We start from the raw sequence: 15,974 nt of genomic DNA on the forward strand, positions 1-15,974 counted from the left end.
GGCAGAAGCACGGCGGCCGCCGGCAGGAAAACAACGGGCAGCTTGTGCACTTATAAATACGCGCTGTTTACACGCAAAACCCAGAAGGGACGAAATCCACCCTGAACAACTGCGGCCAGAACATCCTGCGCATTCAGGGGCTCTAATCCACCGCCGCACCACAGACTGCGCTACAATACACATATTACTCTTCTGTCTCCAGAAACCACAAGTGACCGCTCTATCCTTCGCATCGTTGGTTGTAGGAGGCCGTTCTGTCCCTACCCTCTGCAGTCTCGCTGGTCTCTGACGGCCGCTCTGTCCCTACCCTCTGCAGTCTCGCTGGTCTCTGACGGCCGCTCTGTCCCTCCCCTCCGAAGTCTCGCTGGTCTCTGACGGCCGCTCTGTCTCTACCCTCTGCAGTCTCGCTGGTCTCTGACGGCCGCTCTGTCCCTCCCCTCCGAAGTCTCGCTGGTCTCTGACGGCCGCTTTGTCTCTACCCTCTGCAGTCTCGCTGGTCTCTGACGGCCGCTCTGTCCCTCCCCTCCGAAGTCTCGCTGGTCTCTGACGGCCGCTCTGTCTCTACCCTCTGCAGTCTCGCTGGTCTCTGACGGCCGCTCTGTCTCTACCCTCTGCAGTCTCGCTGGTCTCTGACGGCCGCTCTGTCCCTCCCCTCCGAAGTCTCGCTGGTCTCTGACGGCCGCTCTGTCTCTACCCTCTGCAGTCTCGCTGGTCTCTGACGGCCGCTCTGTCCCTACCCTCTGCAGTCTCGCTGGTCTCTGACGGCCGCTCTGTCCCTCCCCTCCGAAGTCTCGCTGGTCTCTGGCGGCCGTTCTGTCCCTCCCCACTTCAATCTCGCTGGTCTCTGACGGCCGCTCTGTCCCTACCCTCTACAGACTTGCTGGTCTCTGACGGCCGCTCTGTCTCTCCCCTCTACAGACTTGCTGGTCTCTGGCGCCCGCTCTGTCTCTCCCCTCTACAGTCTCGCTGGTCTCTGACGGCCGCTCTGTCCCTACCCTCTACAGTCTCGCTGGTCTGTGGCGGCCGCTCTGCACCTCCCCTCTGCAGAGTCGCTGGTCTCTGGCCTCCGCTCTGCCGTCTCGCTGGTTGTGGGAGGTCTGGCCGCGCACGCTGTGGAGGACAGTCATGCCGGGTGATAGTCGCCGAGTCCGCGGGCCCGAAGCGTCTCAGAGCCCGCTGTTGTACGCCACGCCCGGGCGGCCGCAGGAGGGGAGGACGGGCCGCGGTGCCGGAGAGCCGCGGGCGGTGTTTGTGCGGGCCGGGCTTCTCAGTCACGCTGCCGGCTCGGCCTACGTGGAGGCGGGAGGCACGAAGGTCCTGTGCGCGGTGTCCGGCCCGCGGGGCGGTGGGGAGAGCGGCGGCGGCCGGCTGCTGTGTGAGCTCCGCTGGGCGCCGTTCTCCCGGGCCGGCTGCTGGTCGTCGCCCGCCGCTCCCTCCCGGCAGGCCGGTCAGCTGCTGCAGGAGAGCCTGGAGGCGGCGGTGCGGCTGGAGCGGTACCCGCGGGCGGAGCTGGCCGTGTGGGCGCTGGTGCTGGAGGACCGAGGCTCTGCGCTGCCCGCCGCCATCTCCTGCGCCTCCTTGGCCCTGGCGGACGCGGGGGTGGAGCTCTACGACCTGGCGGTGGGCGCAGGGCTGAGCCGGGGCGGCGCGGAGCTGCTGCTGGACCCGGAGGACAGCGAGGAGGCGGCGGGAGCCACCATGTGCCTGAGCCTGCTGCCGGCGCTCAACCAGGTGATGGCGGGCAGGAGCTCCGCGTGGGCAGGGAGAGGATGGCGAGGGGGCGGCCACTTCACGTGACCCACAGAGGAGGGCGCAGACACCGGCGTCCCGCCCCTTAGACCCGCGGCGGAGGGAGGAGCAGACACCGGCGTCCCGCCCCTTAGACCCGCGGCGGGGGGGGGGGGGGGGCGCAGACATCGGCGTTTTATCCCCCCATCAGTTCCGCTTCTTGGATTTTAAGGGATTTTCTTGAGCATTAAACAAAAGGCTTAAAATGAAGAACTGCACATCCCCCGCCTGACGCCACCGGCCGTTACCGGGAGGGGGGGGGGGGGTCACACGCTGGTCATTGTATAGGTGACGTCTGTCCGCTCACGGGTCATCGTTCACAGAAGAATCCCCACTGAAGCCCGTGAGCGGCCGGACGTCTCTTACACAACGCCCGGCCTGTGACCCCCCCCCCCCCTTCCGGTAACGGCCGGTGGCGTCAGGCGGGGGATGTGCAGTTCTTCGTTTTAAGCCTTTAATATTCCATAAAACCGCTTTAGCGCCGCCTCCCTTCTGTACATAGCGGACATTATGACGGAGCGCCGGGGGAGGAGTTGCTGCGCCTTCCCTGCACTGACACACTGTAGCAAACGAGAGCCACACGGGATCACTGACAACAAGCAGTTGTGATAAGACCGGTAGAACGTTCCATTATACGGTGACGGGGGGGGGGGATTCACGGGATGGTAATACGGCGGCGCGGCCTGAACAGACACGGTAGATGTGCGGTCCAGCGTCACAGGGTAAAACACGGCCACATTAGTCAGCGGAAGTCACCCTTATAGTCGCCTCCCATATATTGGGGTCCGCTCTACAGTGGGGGAGCGGGTGCTTCTGTATATTGGGGTCCGCCCGGGGGGGGGGGGGGGCATGCTCCCGGATATTGGGGCCCGCTCTACAGCGGGGTAGGGGCTGCTCCTTGGTGGGGGAGGGGGTGCTCTCGTATATAGGGGTCCGCTCTACAGCAGGGTAGGGGCTGTTCCTCGGTGGGGGTGCTCCTGTATATTGGGGTTCCCTCCGAGGGGGAGGGGGGAGGGCTCTGCTTCCGTATATTGGGGTTCCCTCTCACGTCTTTCTCTCTCCTGCAGGTCTCCGGCCTCCTGTGCAGCGGTGAGTGGGAGAGTGACAGCGCTGCGGCGGCGGTGCGGATGTGCATGGAGGGCTGCCAGCGGTTGTACCCGGTGTTGCAGCAGAGTCTCCTAAAGGCAACGAAGAGGAAGATCACCGCCCCCCAATAACTGCGACCGACGGCGGCTGCAGCATCAGAGACACTTCTTGTATCTACAGCCGACACTGCGGGACTCAGAGGATGAACGGACGCTGCAGTACTGAAGCGCGGCTGCCGTGTGATGGGAGGGGGGGGGGGGGGGGGGGGCTCCGACTCCTGGCTGCCGTCTGATGGGAGGGGCTCCGACTACTGGCTGCCGTCTGATGGGAGGGGCTCCGACTACTGGCTGCCGTCTGATGGGAGGGGCTCCGACTACTGGCTGCCGTCTGATGGGAGGGGCTCCGACTACTGGCTGCCGTCTGATGGGAGGGGCTCCGACTACTGGCTGCCCCTCCCCCACTTGTGTTTGCTACAATAATTGTAAATATATATTTCTTCCCTTGAGCCGCTGGTCATGTGATCACTGCCTCCACTGGGAACGCGCGGTAGTGACCCCTGTCCACGTCTAGCAGTAATGAGATGTGCAGGGAGTTGAAGCCCCACCCCCTGCATCTGTTCGCCGGTCCTACTTCTTATTTCCGCTGGATCCATTTCTCGCTTTGCTTCAAAAAGAATCAAATGGTTTTTAGCGGAAACTATGCGGCATTTCTATCCCTTGTGGCCTTATTAGCAGTTGTCAGCTAGATAGAAAGGAGTCAGCACTCGGTGTCAGGGCTGTTCCCCTGTAGCTCCTCCTGTCACTGTGGATCATCCCGGGAGTTTTAGCTTTGTGGTAGACTACAGTCTTCTTTATACGATGTGAAGGCTGCTGAGGAGCATCTGAGGCCCCTCTGACCCAGGAGCATCTGTAGGGTGCAGAGCACCCAGCAGTCGCCCCGGCGATTATCACTCCTCCGCAACGATCATGGCTGACGGAATGGAGGCGGAGCTCACCGCGGATTGTTCTGTCCGCCTTCCGTTCATTCATGATAGCGTGTGGTTCCACAAACTGAACAATAAGTGAATGCGGGAGGAACAGGGTGTGTAGTGCACCATCTTGTGGCCACAAGGAAAACTGCAACCAGCGTTCTACCCAGAGCAAAGCCAGGTCAAAAGGGTTAAATACGAATGTGCAACGGCTGAAGGGAAGACGGATCCTCCTTAAAAATGTAATATGAAACACATTATATGGACCCCGGCGAGTGGCCATACAACTCATCACACAGAGACCAAGCCTTCATGCAGCGGTCAGAAAGTTATTGCTCTTGCAATGCGACTATGAACATCGCTTGGGCCTTAAGGTACCATATAGGCCGGTCACTAAGGGGTCAAGTCAGAGGTTCCCTCCAGGGTCCGTCTGAATACGCTTTTGGGGGATTCAGACTGAACCCTAAAAAGGAAAAGCTGGATAGAGCAGAAACCCCTCTATGATGGCGCCTGATGGTGTAGAGCAGTGGTCCTCAACTCCAGTCCTCGGGGACCCCAGCGGGTTGTGTTTTCAGGATATCCTATAGTCAGAACAGCTGAGGCACCAACAATAATTATATCACCGGTGCAATACTGAGGAAATCCTGAAAACATGACCTGTTGAGGTTTCCTGAGGACTGGGGTTGAGGAAGTCGGGACGGTTCTGTCCCCAGAGTTTAACCCTTTCCAATCCAATTTGTGTCCTGTTTTCCTAGGGGGCTTACTCTTTTTCTTCCGCTATACAACGGCGCTATCTGCTGGCTAAAGCCAGTACTGCAGGAGGTAACACATTGGATAGGCTCCAACAGCAGAGAGGCTGGCAATATACAGTAAGAAAACCCCGACGGACGTCTTCCAACATCGGAGCTGTACAGCCTTAAATCATAATGTCTTCAGTGGTCAGACAGTGGATTGGAAAGGGTTAAGGCTGGGGTTACACGGGTCGTATGCCTGGCAGAAAACTCGCGGTTTTACCACAGTGAAAAAACGCGAGATTTCCACCGGAAAAGCACAGCTTCAACACTTAGCCGCGGGTTCCGGAGCGGCTTGGCCGCATGCTTTCCATTGCAGCCGGCGCTCCCATAGAGCGCATTGTGGCCGCAACAGAAAAAAAAATAGACATGCTGTGGCCGGGGAATCCGCGCTTCAGCGCCAGCTTTGCCGCGATGGATTGGCCGTCCCGTGTGGACGAGATGTTTGACAAATCCCGCCCGCATGGCTGGCCAATCCTGGGATTAGCAGCCGCAGTGAAATTCCGCCGGAACAGAAATCTTCCCCGTGTAAATGCTGCGGTTAAGCGGGAACTAAACACGTTCTAGAGGAGTTCTGGAAGACGAGTTCTTAAATGTTCTAGACTCATTTACAGCGGTAAGAGAAGACTAACGTGGTTCTAGATTGTTCTAGGTTCTGCTGTAGATGCGACCAACCTGCTGTTTTACATGTTTGGGTGATCGCACTGCATGTGTATATATACGGCTGTATGTCTACCGGGCCGGGGTCACACTCGTAAATGTTATACCGTGATTGTGATGCGCGTTGCTAGAAAAACACATTGCAGCGCTGCGCAGTGTCCATGCCTGAAAATCACACTTGCATGCAATTCGAATTACATGTGATGCAATTTTTTTTTCTCCCGTGGGAACTAACGGCGGATTCCTCAACAGAATCGCCATAACAGGACCTGCTGCGATATTTTACATCTAGAACCATCGAAAAATCGCTCATGTAAATAAACACTTTGAAATTAAAAAGGGGTTGTACCACAATTACAAGTTACACCCCCCCCCCCCCCCCCCCTCAAACCATGGGATAGAAGATAACTTGCTGATTGGTGGAGGTCTCACTGCCGATCTCGAGATGGGGGGCCCCGTGTCCACTGTCGTTCTCAGGGCGGGGTTACTGCACCTCTGGTGGAGAGGAGGAGACTGATTGCAGTGTGCCATTCACTTTCAATGGGACTGCAGCGATACTCAAGCCGCACCCGCTGGGATATTTCCATCAAGCTCTTCTAAATAAATGGAGCGCTGAATGCATGCTCGCCCGCCGCTCACTTTATGCTATGGGAGGGTGAGAGCGACCCCCGCAGTGACAGAGGAGTGGGATATGGGAGTTCTGTTCTGCTGCGACCCCCTACCGATCAGCAAGTTCTCCCCAAACTTATGGATGGGGGATAATGTGCAATTGTGGTACAACTCTTCTAATGCGCTCTTGTCACATGCGAGTCCCATCCATATTGCTAGCAAACAAAACTCACCCAATTACATACGGCCTGCGGGTGCATTCACACGGGCGAGGAACTTGGCCCAATATTGAAAATCACAATACTCACATGAAACCTGCAGGTACATCCGAGCGCAGTGCAATTTTTTTTGCTCCCAGAGGGAAGAATTGGGCGATTCCTGAACAGAATCACCCAAAAATAGGAAACGCAAGAGGAAAACCGCCCATATAAATAGACCCATCGAAACTAATGGATTCTATTGCCGGCAAGTTTGCTGCATTGCAAGGTACAAGAGAATCGGCCGTGTCGAGCACCCCACGAGGGACTGGCAGCTGCTCTAGGTATCATACTGGCAGATGTAGCGAGTGCTTGTCTTGCATCGTTGGTCGTTCCAGTTGAATCGTGATCTTGCACTCATCTCCACACAATTCTGGAAGCTGAGTAAAGCAGAGACGTCTCAGGATGCTCAGTACATGGAGAGACCCCCGACGGAGCGCTGCACTTACCCTGCGCCGTCCGGCTGCCCCAGGGCAAAGCTTTGGAAGGAGACGAGATCCCCAGAATCCCAGCGGAAGGAGGAGAAGCGGCTCTTATAGGTCAGACCTAGGACATGAGTAAGAAGAGATTTGGAAGATGTTGGGAGTTGTAGTTTCAGAAGGACTGCAGAGGTGAGCAGGTGTGAACTCACCAATCCAGAAGTCGCTGGCTGTCGTCTTGTTGGCTTCTTCTAATCGTCCAAGGAAAAAGGACAAAATATCCTGAAGCTTCTGCATTCTTATTTCAGCCAGATATCCTCCAGCCTCCTGCGAGACACGAAATTCATCGGGCATCACTCATCTGCCTGTGGCGAGTGCGGCCCTGGTCTGCTGAGTGATAAAGTGGTGGAGGCCGGGCAAGGTCAGCCCTCCGCCAGTTGCCTGAATGGTTAGGATGTTTTCACACACTAACAGCTCCACAGTGCATCACTACAGCAATAAAACTATTGGCTAATAGGAGTAGTACCAGACAGATCTGTCCTGAAAGTAGCAGCCGCCCCGATGGATGAAGAGGTAAAAGGGGGCTGGGGGCGCGCTGAACGGCGGACAGACACATGGATATAGGACAGACAGCGGCCACGTGGTTCAGCGCCATCTGGCCTTTACTACAAGCATCAACATTTCAACAGCATTTAAAAGCTGTGGGTGAAATGGCGAGTGACGTCACAATAACCACGAGACTGACTGAGCCGGGCAACAAATCACATGACTACAAAGAAACATAATAGCATGGGCATGGAGGCTCTAGTATCCTACAAACGGGTGACAAAGGCCGTACACGTAATGGGGGCCGTGAGAACAAATGTCCTTCAGCCAGGCACCTGTAAATGGTTCAGGCAGACACCTGAATGAAACGATGGTGCCCCCTGTCTGTGGATGGTGGAAAATGAAACAGTTGAAGCTGCTAGTGCTCATCGGACTATAAGATGCTCCTCTCTACTGATGGTCTGTAGGGGGCGTCCTGAGCCCGGTCACCTTGTGTGCCCTCATCCACTGGTCACAACACCTCCCAACAGTCTGGTCAGACGCTCCTCTCTACTGATGGTCTGTAGGGGGCGTCCTGAGCCCGGTCACTTTGTGTGCCCTCATCCACTGGTCCCAACACCTCCTAACAGTCTGGTCAGATGCTCCTCTCTGTTGGTGGTCTGTTGGGGGGTCCTGAGCCCGGTCACCTTGTGTGCCGCCATCCACTGGTCCCAACACCTCCTAACAGTCTGGGCAGATGCTCATCTCTACTGGTGGTCTGTAGGGGGCGTCCTGAGCCCGGTCACCTTGTGTGCCCTCACACATCCACTGGTCCCAACACCCTCTAACAGTCTGGTCAGACGCTCCTCTCCACATGTGGGCTGTAGGGGGCATCCTGAGCCCGGTCACCTTGTGTGCCCCCATCCACTGGTCCAAACACCTCCTAACAGTCTGGTCAGGCGCTCCTCTCTACTGGTGGTCTGTCGGGGCATGCTGAGCCCGGTCACCTTGTGTGCCCCCATCCACTGGTCCTAAAACCTCCTAACAGTCTGGTCAGATGCTCCTCTTTACTGGTGGTCTGTAGGGGGCGTCCTGAACCCGGTCACCTTGCGTACCCTCACACATCCACTGGTCCCAACACCCCCTAACAGTCTGGTCAGGCGCTCCTCTCTGCTGGTGGTCTGTAGGGGGTCCTGAACCCGGTCACCTTGTGTGCCCCTATCCACTGTCCCAAGACCTCCTAACAGTCTGGTCAAACAATTCTCTCTACTGGTGGTCTGTAGGGGGCGTCCTGAGCCCGGTCACCTTGCGTACCCTCACACATCCACTGGTCCCAACACCCCCTAACAGTCTGGTCAGGCGCTCCTCTCTGCTGGTGGTCTGTAGGGGGTCCTGAACCCGGTCACCTTGTGTGCCCCTATCCACTGTCCCAAGACCTCCTAACAGTCTGGTCAAACAATTCTCTCTACTGGTGGTCTGTAGGGGGCGTCCTGAACCCGGTCACCTTGCGTACCCTCACACATCCACTGGTCCCAACACCCCCTAACAGTCTGGTCAGGCGCTCCTCTCTGCTGGTGGTCTGTAGGGGGTCCTGAACCCGGTCACCTTGTGTGCCCCTATCCACTGTCCCAAGACCTCCTAACAGTCTGGTCAAACAATTCTCTCTACTGGTGGTCTGTAGGGGGCGTCCTGAGCCCGGTCACCTTGTGTGCCCTTACACCTCCACTGGTCCCAACAACTCCCAACAGTCTGGTCAGACACTCCTCTCCACTGGTGGTCTGTAGGGGGCGTCTTGAGCCCGGTCACCTTGTGTGCCCCCATCCACTGGTCCCAACACCCCCTAACAGTCTGGTCAGACGCTCCTTCCTACTAGTGTTCTGTAGGGGGTGTCCTGAGCCTGGTCACCTTGTGTGCCCCCATCCACTGGTCCCAACACCCCCTAACAGTCTGGTCAGACGCTCCTCTCCACTGGTGGTCTGTAGGGGGCGTCCTGAGCCCGGTCACCTTGCGTACCCTCACACATCCACTGGTCCCAACACCCCCTAACAGTCTGGTCAGGCGCTCCTCTCTGCTGGTGGTCTGTAGGGGGTCCTGAACCCGGTCACCTTGTGTGCCCCTATCCACTGTCCCAAGACCTCCTAACAGTCTGGTCAAACAATTCTCTCTACTGGTGGTCTGTAGGGGGCGTCCTGAGCCTGGTCACCTTGTGTGCCCTTACACCTCCACTGGTCCCAACAACTCCCAACAGTCTGGTCAGACACTCCTCTCCACTGGTGGTCTGTAGGGGGGCGTCTTGAGCCCGGTCACCTTGTGTGCCCCCATCCACTGGTCCCAACACCCCCTAACAGTCTGGTCAGACGCTCCTTCCTACTAGTGTTCTGTAGCGGGTGTCCTGAGCCCGGTCACCTTGTGTGCCCCCATCCACTGGTCCAACACTTCCTAACAGTCTGGTCAGACGCTCCTCTCTACTGGTGGTCTGTAGGGGGCGTCCTGAGCCCGGTCACCTTGTGTGCCCCCATCCACTGGTCCCAACACCCCCTAACAGTCTGGTCAGACGCTCCTCTCCACTGGTGGTCTGTAGGGGGCGTCCTGAGCCCATTCACCTTGTGTGCCCTCACATATCCACTGTTCCCAACACCTCCTAACAGTGATGGCGGATAACAGCGGGGTGCGGACATCACCAGACAGTATAGACCGGGCGCACCGTCTTCATGTACAGTGAACTCGCTGACCAGCGGCCTCGAGCTGACAGATGATTGGCTGTATATTAAGAAGAAAGAAAAAGTTTTTCTTTGTTTTTTTCCAGTCTTTTTTCCCATGTCACGACGCTTGTGGGGGGCGCAGATATGATTGATTCTTGTTAGCGGTTAAGTGTTTTCTCCTTTATTGCCACAGCGCCAATCATTTGCATATCTGCATGTCGGGTTGGGCAGTAAGACGACAGCTTCTTCTGGGGGCCGGAGTGTTTTTGACATTAAGTGTATTTTTCTTTGTGGTCAGGTGATTCTTTTAAATGCCCGTCTCAGTCAGGTGATCAGTCGTGTTTATTACAAGGGTGGGCGACGCCACAATAAAGGCCAGAGGAAGACGCCGCTGAAACACGCAGCCCCCCACGAGTGTCTTCTGCCCGGGAGCCCCATCAGCCCCTTCTTCTCCAATGACCACGTACGATTTACTGCGGCTTCTACACAACAAAAAGTGGCCAAAAATTGCAGTAAGACGCAAGTGCAAGAAAACGGCACTGATGTTACATGTGAAGCCCTCAGGCCGCATTCACATGACCGCGGATTCACACGGCAGCCCCGTTCAGGACTGACTACATGAATACTGCGCCGCACGCTGTCAGGGGTAATGTCCGTTTGTCTAGGTCACATGTTATACGCTATGACTATATACATGCAGGTAGGTTTTAGAGGGGGAGGAGCTAGACTAGTTAAGCCACACCCACAGTTAATGGCAGCATCCTACCTGGCAGATCTTCTTGGCTTTATAGTACGAGCGACGTTCTGCAGAGACCGTGAAGCAGACGCCATCAGTCAGAAGGTCGCAGGGCGGCGCAGGGGACTTCAGCTGCTCTAGAACCAGAGAACACGTGACATCAGAGGAACCGTCCGCACTGCGTGATATTCCCTGATAGACGGAAACTCTGATGTCACCGCGGTGACAGTATATTACCGGCACACTCCGCGCCCCCGTAGCCAGCGGCACATTCACAGGTACACTCCGTTGCTTTGTGTCGGCCGTGTAGACAGCGGGATCTGCACCGCACTGCGAGAGGAAGAGAGCGCTCACTACATGCGGATCACAGCTCGTCATTACACGCATGTTGACTCCCATGTATCCGCATTCGATAATCCAGAACCGCTGCTAGTCTGGCATGTGCTCCGGTCTAACCAGAACTCTACATACACTGCGGTTCCTGGAAGTCGCTCCTGCGAGGCACAGACTGTGACCAGAAAGCGGAATCCTTCTGCTATGAAGAGTTCTGAAACTTCCCATCAGACTTTATGCATCAACTTCTCACCCTTTTCAAGATCTCTGCTTGCTGTCAGCTGTCAATTGCTTACATCTAGAGACAGAAAACCCATCTTGCCCTTACATACTGTACTTCTCACAGCTGATGGTTTGTTACAATGTATCAGTGCAGATGAGAACTATCCGCCTGGCATCCTGCAGAGATTTGTGTTGCTGCACTGATACATTGTAACGCTCCACTGTGAGAACAGAACGCGGCTAGGGCTTTCTCACACGAGCGTCTTGCTGCACGCCGACAAGCTCCATGCACTACCTTAACGTGTATGCACGTGTAATAAGCGCCAAGATATTGCATGCTGCAATCATTTTTTCTGCATTTCGCACGCTGTCTGTGGGACGCACCATTGAAAGCGAATGGGAGATTGGTACTATGCAGCGCAAAACCCGCACACGTAATACGCGGCAGCACACCCTCGTGTGAGAGCGCCCTTAGGGAAGTTTTCCAGTTTATGGAGGAAAACAACATTTCAGTTCACAGACAGCAAGCAGAGATCTTGGAAATCAAAATTGGTGCCAAGATTAGTGGGGTAGTTGTCCCACCTCTCCAGCAGCGCCCACGTTGGTTGTGATGGACAATGGTTCCCGTTTTGATCCCCCAACGTGTTACACGGTGATTAAGCTTTTTCGGGGGACGGGCACCAGGCCATCTTATTTCCTCAGGGGTCACTCACCTTGGCAGAGGCGGCCGGTATACCCGCTGGCACAGTCACATTGGCAGCTGCTTGTGTTCAGCGTTCCATGCTCTCCACATCTCATCCGGCACGGGTTCCTGGGCACCTCTGGAACAGACAACCAGGAGCTGAGATAGTTTGGAGCCCGGACTCCACGGAAGCGCAGGCGGCGTGGTTCCCGGGTTCCTCTCTCATTACTTACCACAGAGACCTCCTTGTTGCTCCCAGGACCTAAAGCAGCCAAACCAACTTGCCGTACAGAGGCTGCACCAGGGTCCCGCTTGATAGGGGCGGATAGCCTGCCCCCCAATATCCCAGTTACCCCTGCAGGAGACACTTTAGAGTCATCATCATTGGAAGTGAAGGGTTAAAGACAAAGCAGACGTGTTGGACACCTCATCGACCATGTGACCTTACCCTGGAGCGTATGCACATACGACCATGTCCACATCGCCCATCTCTGAGGAGCAGCGACTCATCCCACAGCCCAACTCCCACGAGGAAGCCCAAACCAACTGCAAGGAAGATTGATACAGACTGAGCCAATGAGCTGCCAGGGACCGCCCACGAGGTGCCACAAGCCCCCTACAGTGACCATATATGTCCCAAGGGTGGCAATACAGTCAACTCCTCTCTTGCAGAGACCCTATAGATCCTAGGGTTGGTAATACAGCGAGTCACCCCCCTTCTTGCAGTAAACTATATATCAAAGGGGGACACGTTACACCGAGCTGCCCACAGTGACCTTATACATACCAGGGGAAATATTACAGCCATCTGCCTGCCTGCAGCGACCCTATATATCCCGGGGAGATATTACAGCCATCCGCCTGCCTGCAGCGACCCTATATATCCCGGGGAGATATTACAGCCGTCCGCCTGCCTGCAGCGACCCTATATATCCCGGGGAGGTATTACAGCCGTCCGCCTGCCTACAGCGACCCTATATATCCCAGGGAGGTATTACAGCCATCCGCCTGCCTGCAGCGACCCTATATATCCCAGGAAGGTATTACAGCCATCCGCTTGCCTGCAGCAACCCTATATATCCCGGGGAGATATTACAGCCATCCGCCTGCCTGCAGCGACCCTATATATCCCGGGGAGATATTACAGCCATCCGCCTGCCTGCAGCGACCCTATATATCCCGGGGAGATATTACAGCCGTCCGCCTGCCTGCAGCGACCCTATATATCCCAGGGAGGTATTACAGCCGTCCGCCTGCCTACAGCGACCCTATATATCCCAGGGAGGTATTACAGCCATCCGCCTGCCTGCAGCGACCCTATATATCCCAGGAAGGTATTACAGCCATCCGCTTGCCTGCAGCAACCCTATATATCCCGGGGAGATATTACAGCCATCCGCCTGCCTGCAGCGACCCTATATATCCCGGGGAGATATTACAGCCATCCGCCTGCCTGCAGCGACCCTATATATCCCAGGGAGGTATTACAGCCATCCGCCTGCCTGCAGCGACCCTATATATCCCAGGGAAGTATTACAGCCGTACGCCTGCCTGCAGTGACCCTATATATCCCGGGGAGATATTACAGCCATCCGCCTGCCTGCAGCGACCCTATATATCCCGGGGAAGTATTACAGCCGTACGCCTGCCTGCAGCGACCCTATATATCCCAGGGAGGTATTACAGCCATCCGCCTGCCTGCAGTGACCCTATATACCCCGGGGGGGTACTACAGCCATCCGCCTGCCTGCAGCGACCCTATATATCCCAGGGAGGTATTACAGCCGTCCGCCTGCCTGCAGCGACCCTATATACCCCGGGGGGGGGGGGGTACTACAGCCATCTGCCTGCCTGCAGTGACCCTATATACCCTAGGGGGGGGGGGGGGGTACTACAGCCATCCACCTGCCTGCAGTGACCCTATATATCACCCCCCTGACCGCAGTCGCTCACCTGGGTGTAATGCCGGCAGGTTCGGTTCTGGGCGCATTCAGAAGTCCAGAAATTATAATCCTTTTCTTGACGAAACCAGAGAGTGATGGCGTCAGCGGGGCTCGCGGTCCCAGCTGGGAAACGCTGCAGATTCCAGCCAACTTCCGGGTCGTCCACTGCATTCTGCTGACAGCGAGAAGCAACTGCAAGGGCCCGGGCCCCCAGAGCCTCGCTCCAGCCCTGAGGATGAAGGGGTTAATGAGTTACAATCGCAGATGCTTATATAGACTACAAGGTTATTACCTGTTCCTGGCAGAGCCGGGTGTGACCGGGGAGAAGCCTGAAACACGGGGTCCCCCCACCATCACAGACCCCCAGCTTCCCAGGACTCGGGGTCTCCGCTGCCCGCACAGATGTCAGAGACTGAATGGAAGTATCTTCTCAGTAGTAGAGCCAGAGACCCCCGCAGCAGCCGCTCCCCCCACCTCACTCACCATCCTCCTCATGTTGGCGGCCGACGGGCGAACGCTTCCGCGCAGCTTGTTGTGTAGAGAAACCAACGTGAATCTCTCCTTGTCCCCGAATCCTGGGAATAAAGATGGATGACAGTCCGCACTACCAGAGAGCAATGACAGGGGGAGCCAAAGACTGACTGCAGAATGTACTGTACAGTAAAGTGACTGCAGCTCTGGAGGGGCCTGGAGAATAGTGACTGCAGCTCTAGAGGGGCCTAGAGAATAGTGACTGCAGCTCTAGAGGGGCCTGGAGAATAGTGACTGCAGCTCTGGAGGGGCCTAGAGAATAGTGACTGCAGCTCTGGAGGGGACTAGAGTAAACCATGTAACAGCAGAATTACACTGGCTGCACCTACCCCCCCCCCCCCCCCCCTTCATTCTGATCTACTGCCACTGTACCCACAGAAACCTCTTCCCTAGATCTACCCACACTGGGTCCACCTAAACCTCCCCCCACGCTCTATCCGCACTGGATTCCTCCACCCCCACACACATGATCTACCCACATTGGATTCACATACCCACACTTCCCCCACTCCCAAGAACCTCTTGACGCTGGATCCACCTAAACCCACCCCCACAGATCTACCCACACGGGATGCACCTAAACCACCCCCACCCCCCCAGATCTACTGACACTGGATCCAACTAAACCTCCCCCAGATCTACTCACACTGGATTCACTTATGCCCCCCCATAGATCTCCCCGAACTGGATCCACCTATCCTCCCTGATCTACCCACAGTGGATCCAACAATCCCCACCCCACAATCTACTGACACTGTATCCACCTAAACATCCCTCCCCCCCCAGATCTACCCACATTGGATTCACCTACCCCCCACCCACCCACACACTGGACCCACCTACCCTTTGCACCCCCAGATTAACCAACATTAGATCCTGGACCACCCCACATCTATCCACACTGGATCCACCTAACTTGCCCAGACCTACCGACACTGGATTTACCTACCCCTAACCTTTCCACACTAGATCCACCAGCCCCACATCTACCAACACTGAGTGCACCCCTCCAGACCGACCAACACTTTATCCATCCCCCTACTGGACCCATCAACCCCCTCCCATCCACCGCAGATCTACTGACACTGGATCTACTCGCCCTCCCAGATCTACCCAGCATGATTTTTTATTGCTAGAGTAGGGACGGTGAGCAGATTGGCCCCTCGGACCCCCAACCTTTGTTGACCCAGGGCTGGGTACTATAATGCAGCCCGGTGGGTATACAGTCCTGGTGCTGATCCCATCAACATAATCCACAGCTCCTCTCTATCATCACGCAGTAATAGGAGTCTGGACCGAAGAGCTGACAATCTAACAGTGCAGGTGTCCACTTACCCGGATACTCTGTGCTCACATGCTCGAGAAGCTGCTCAGACGTGGGGCCCCCCATGCAGAGTATGCCGAGGAGCCCCCAGGTGATGGGGCCGCACACAGACATGTCCCCGCGTGATGTGGTCTCCGCCTCCTCTGGATGAGTTCTCTGCCTCCTCCTCGCAGTGTCCGGCCCGATCCCCGGAGGATCGACAGCTGCGTCCATCGCTGGAGCCCAACTCCCAAGACCGATCAGCAGCTGCTGTGAAACTACAAGTCCCAGCATGCCCAATAGTCCCGGAGCGCAGTAATGGTACAACAGGCCAGAATATTACAGGATAATCTAGTCACCTGGCAGGAGCCCCCCGCAGCGGCGAGCGGCGGAGACCACGACTCAACCATCGTATTTCCA

At 56.4% G+C, this 15,974-nt stretch overlaps 2 protein-coding genes across 2 annotated transcripts; one reads left to right on the forward strand and one right to left on the reverse strand.

Moving 5' to 3' along the window:
- Positions 1-785: 785 nt before the first annotated feature.
- On the forward strand, positions 786-3,126 carry EXOSC6 (exosome component 6). Its single transcript, XM_066582570.1, has 2 exons — positions 786-1,731; positions 2,856-3,126. Exons 1-2 carry the CDS (start codon positions 1,126-1,128, stop codon positions 3,003-3,005), a joined length of 756 nt encoding a protein of 251 aa, XP_066438667.1. The 5' UTR covers positions 786-1,125; the 3' UTR covers positions 3,006-3,126.
- A 3,312-nt stretch (positions 3,127-6,438) lies between these two features.
- LOC136582665 (C-type lectin domain family 18 member C-like) lies at positions 6,439-15,788 on the reverse strand. Its single transcript, XM_066583842.1, has 11 exons — positions 15,587-15,788; positions 14,204-14,295; positions 13,731-13,949; positions 12,226-12,323; positions 12,011-12,132; positions 11,809-11,916; positions 10,778-10,870; positions 10,571-10,677; positions 6,790-6,904; positions 6,608-6,704; positions 6,439-6,538 (listed from the first exon to the last, which is right to left on the reverse strand). The coding sequence occupies exons 1-11, from the start codon at positions 15,786-15,788 to the stop codon at positions 6,439-6,441; spliced, it is 1,353 nt and encodes a 450-aa protein (XP_066439939.1).
- Positions 15,789-15,974: the final 186 nt, after the last annotated feature.

This window comes from Eleutherodactylus coqui, chromosome 11 (genome assembly GCF_035609145.1).
Source record: "Eleutherodactylus coqui strain aEleCoq1 chromosome 11, aEleCoq1.hap1, whole genome shotgun sequence".
Taxonomy (NCBI): Eukaryota; Metazoa; Chordata; class Amphibia; order Anura; family Eleutherodactylidae; genus Eleutherodactylus; species Eleutherodactylus coqui.

Excerpts from the sequence above, each read along its gene's own strand:
- EXOSC6 (XM_066582570.1), top strand. The coding sequence starts at position 1,126 with ATGCCGGGTGATAGTCGCCGAGTCCGCGGGCCCGAAGCGTCTCAGAGC. Across the intron at positions 1,732-2,855 it reads TGCTGCCGGCGCTCAACCAG|GTCTCCGGCCTCCTGTGCAG; the intron begins GTGATGGCGGGC and ends TCTCTCCTGCAG.
- LOC136582665 (XM_066583842.1), bottom strand. The coding sequence starts at position 15,788 with ATGGACGCAGCTGTCGATCCTCCGGGGATCGGGCCGGACACTGCGAGG. Across the intron at positions 12,133-12,225 it reads GTATGTGCATACGCTCCAGG|GGGTAACTGGGATATTGGGG; the intron begins GTAAGGTCACAT and ends TGTCTCCTGCAG. Across the intron at positions 6,705-6,789 it reads AGCCAGCGACTTCTGGATTG|GTCTGACCTATAAGAGCCGC; the intron begins GTGAGTTCACAC and ends CTCATGTCCTAG.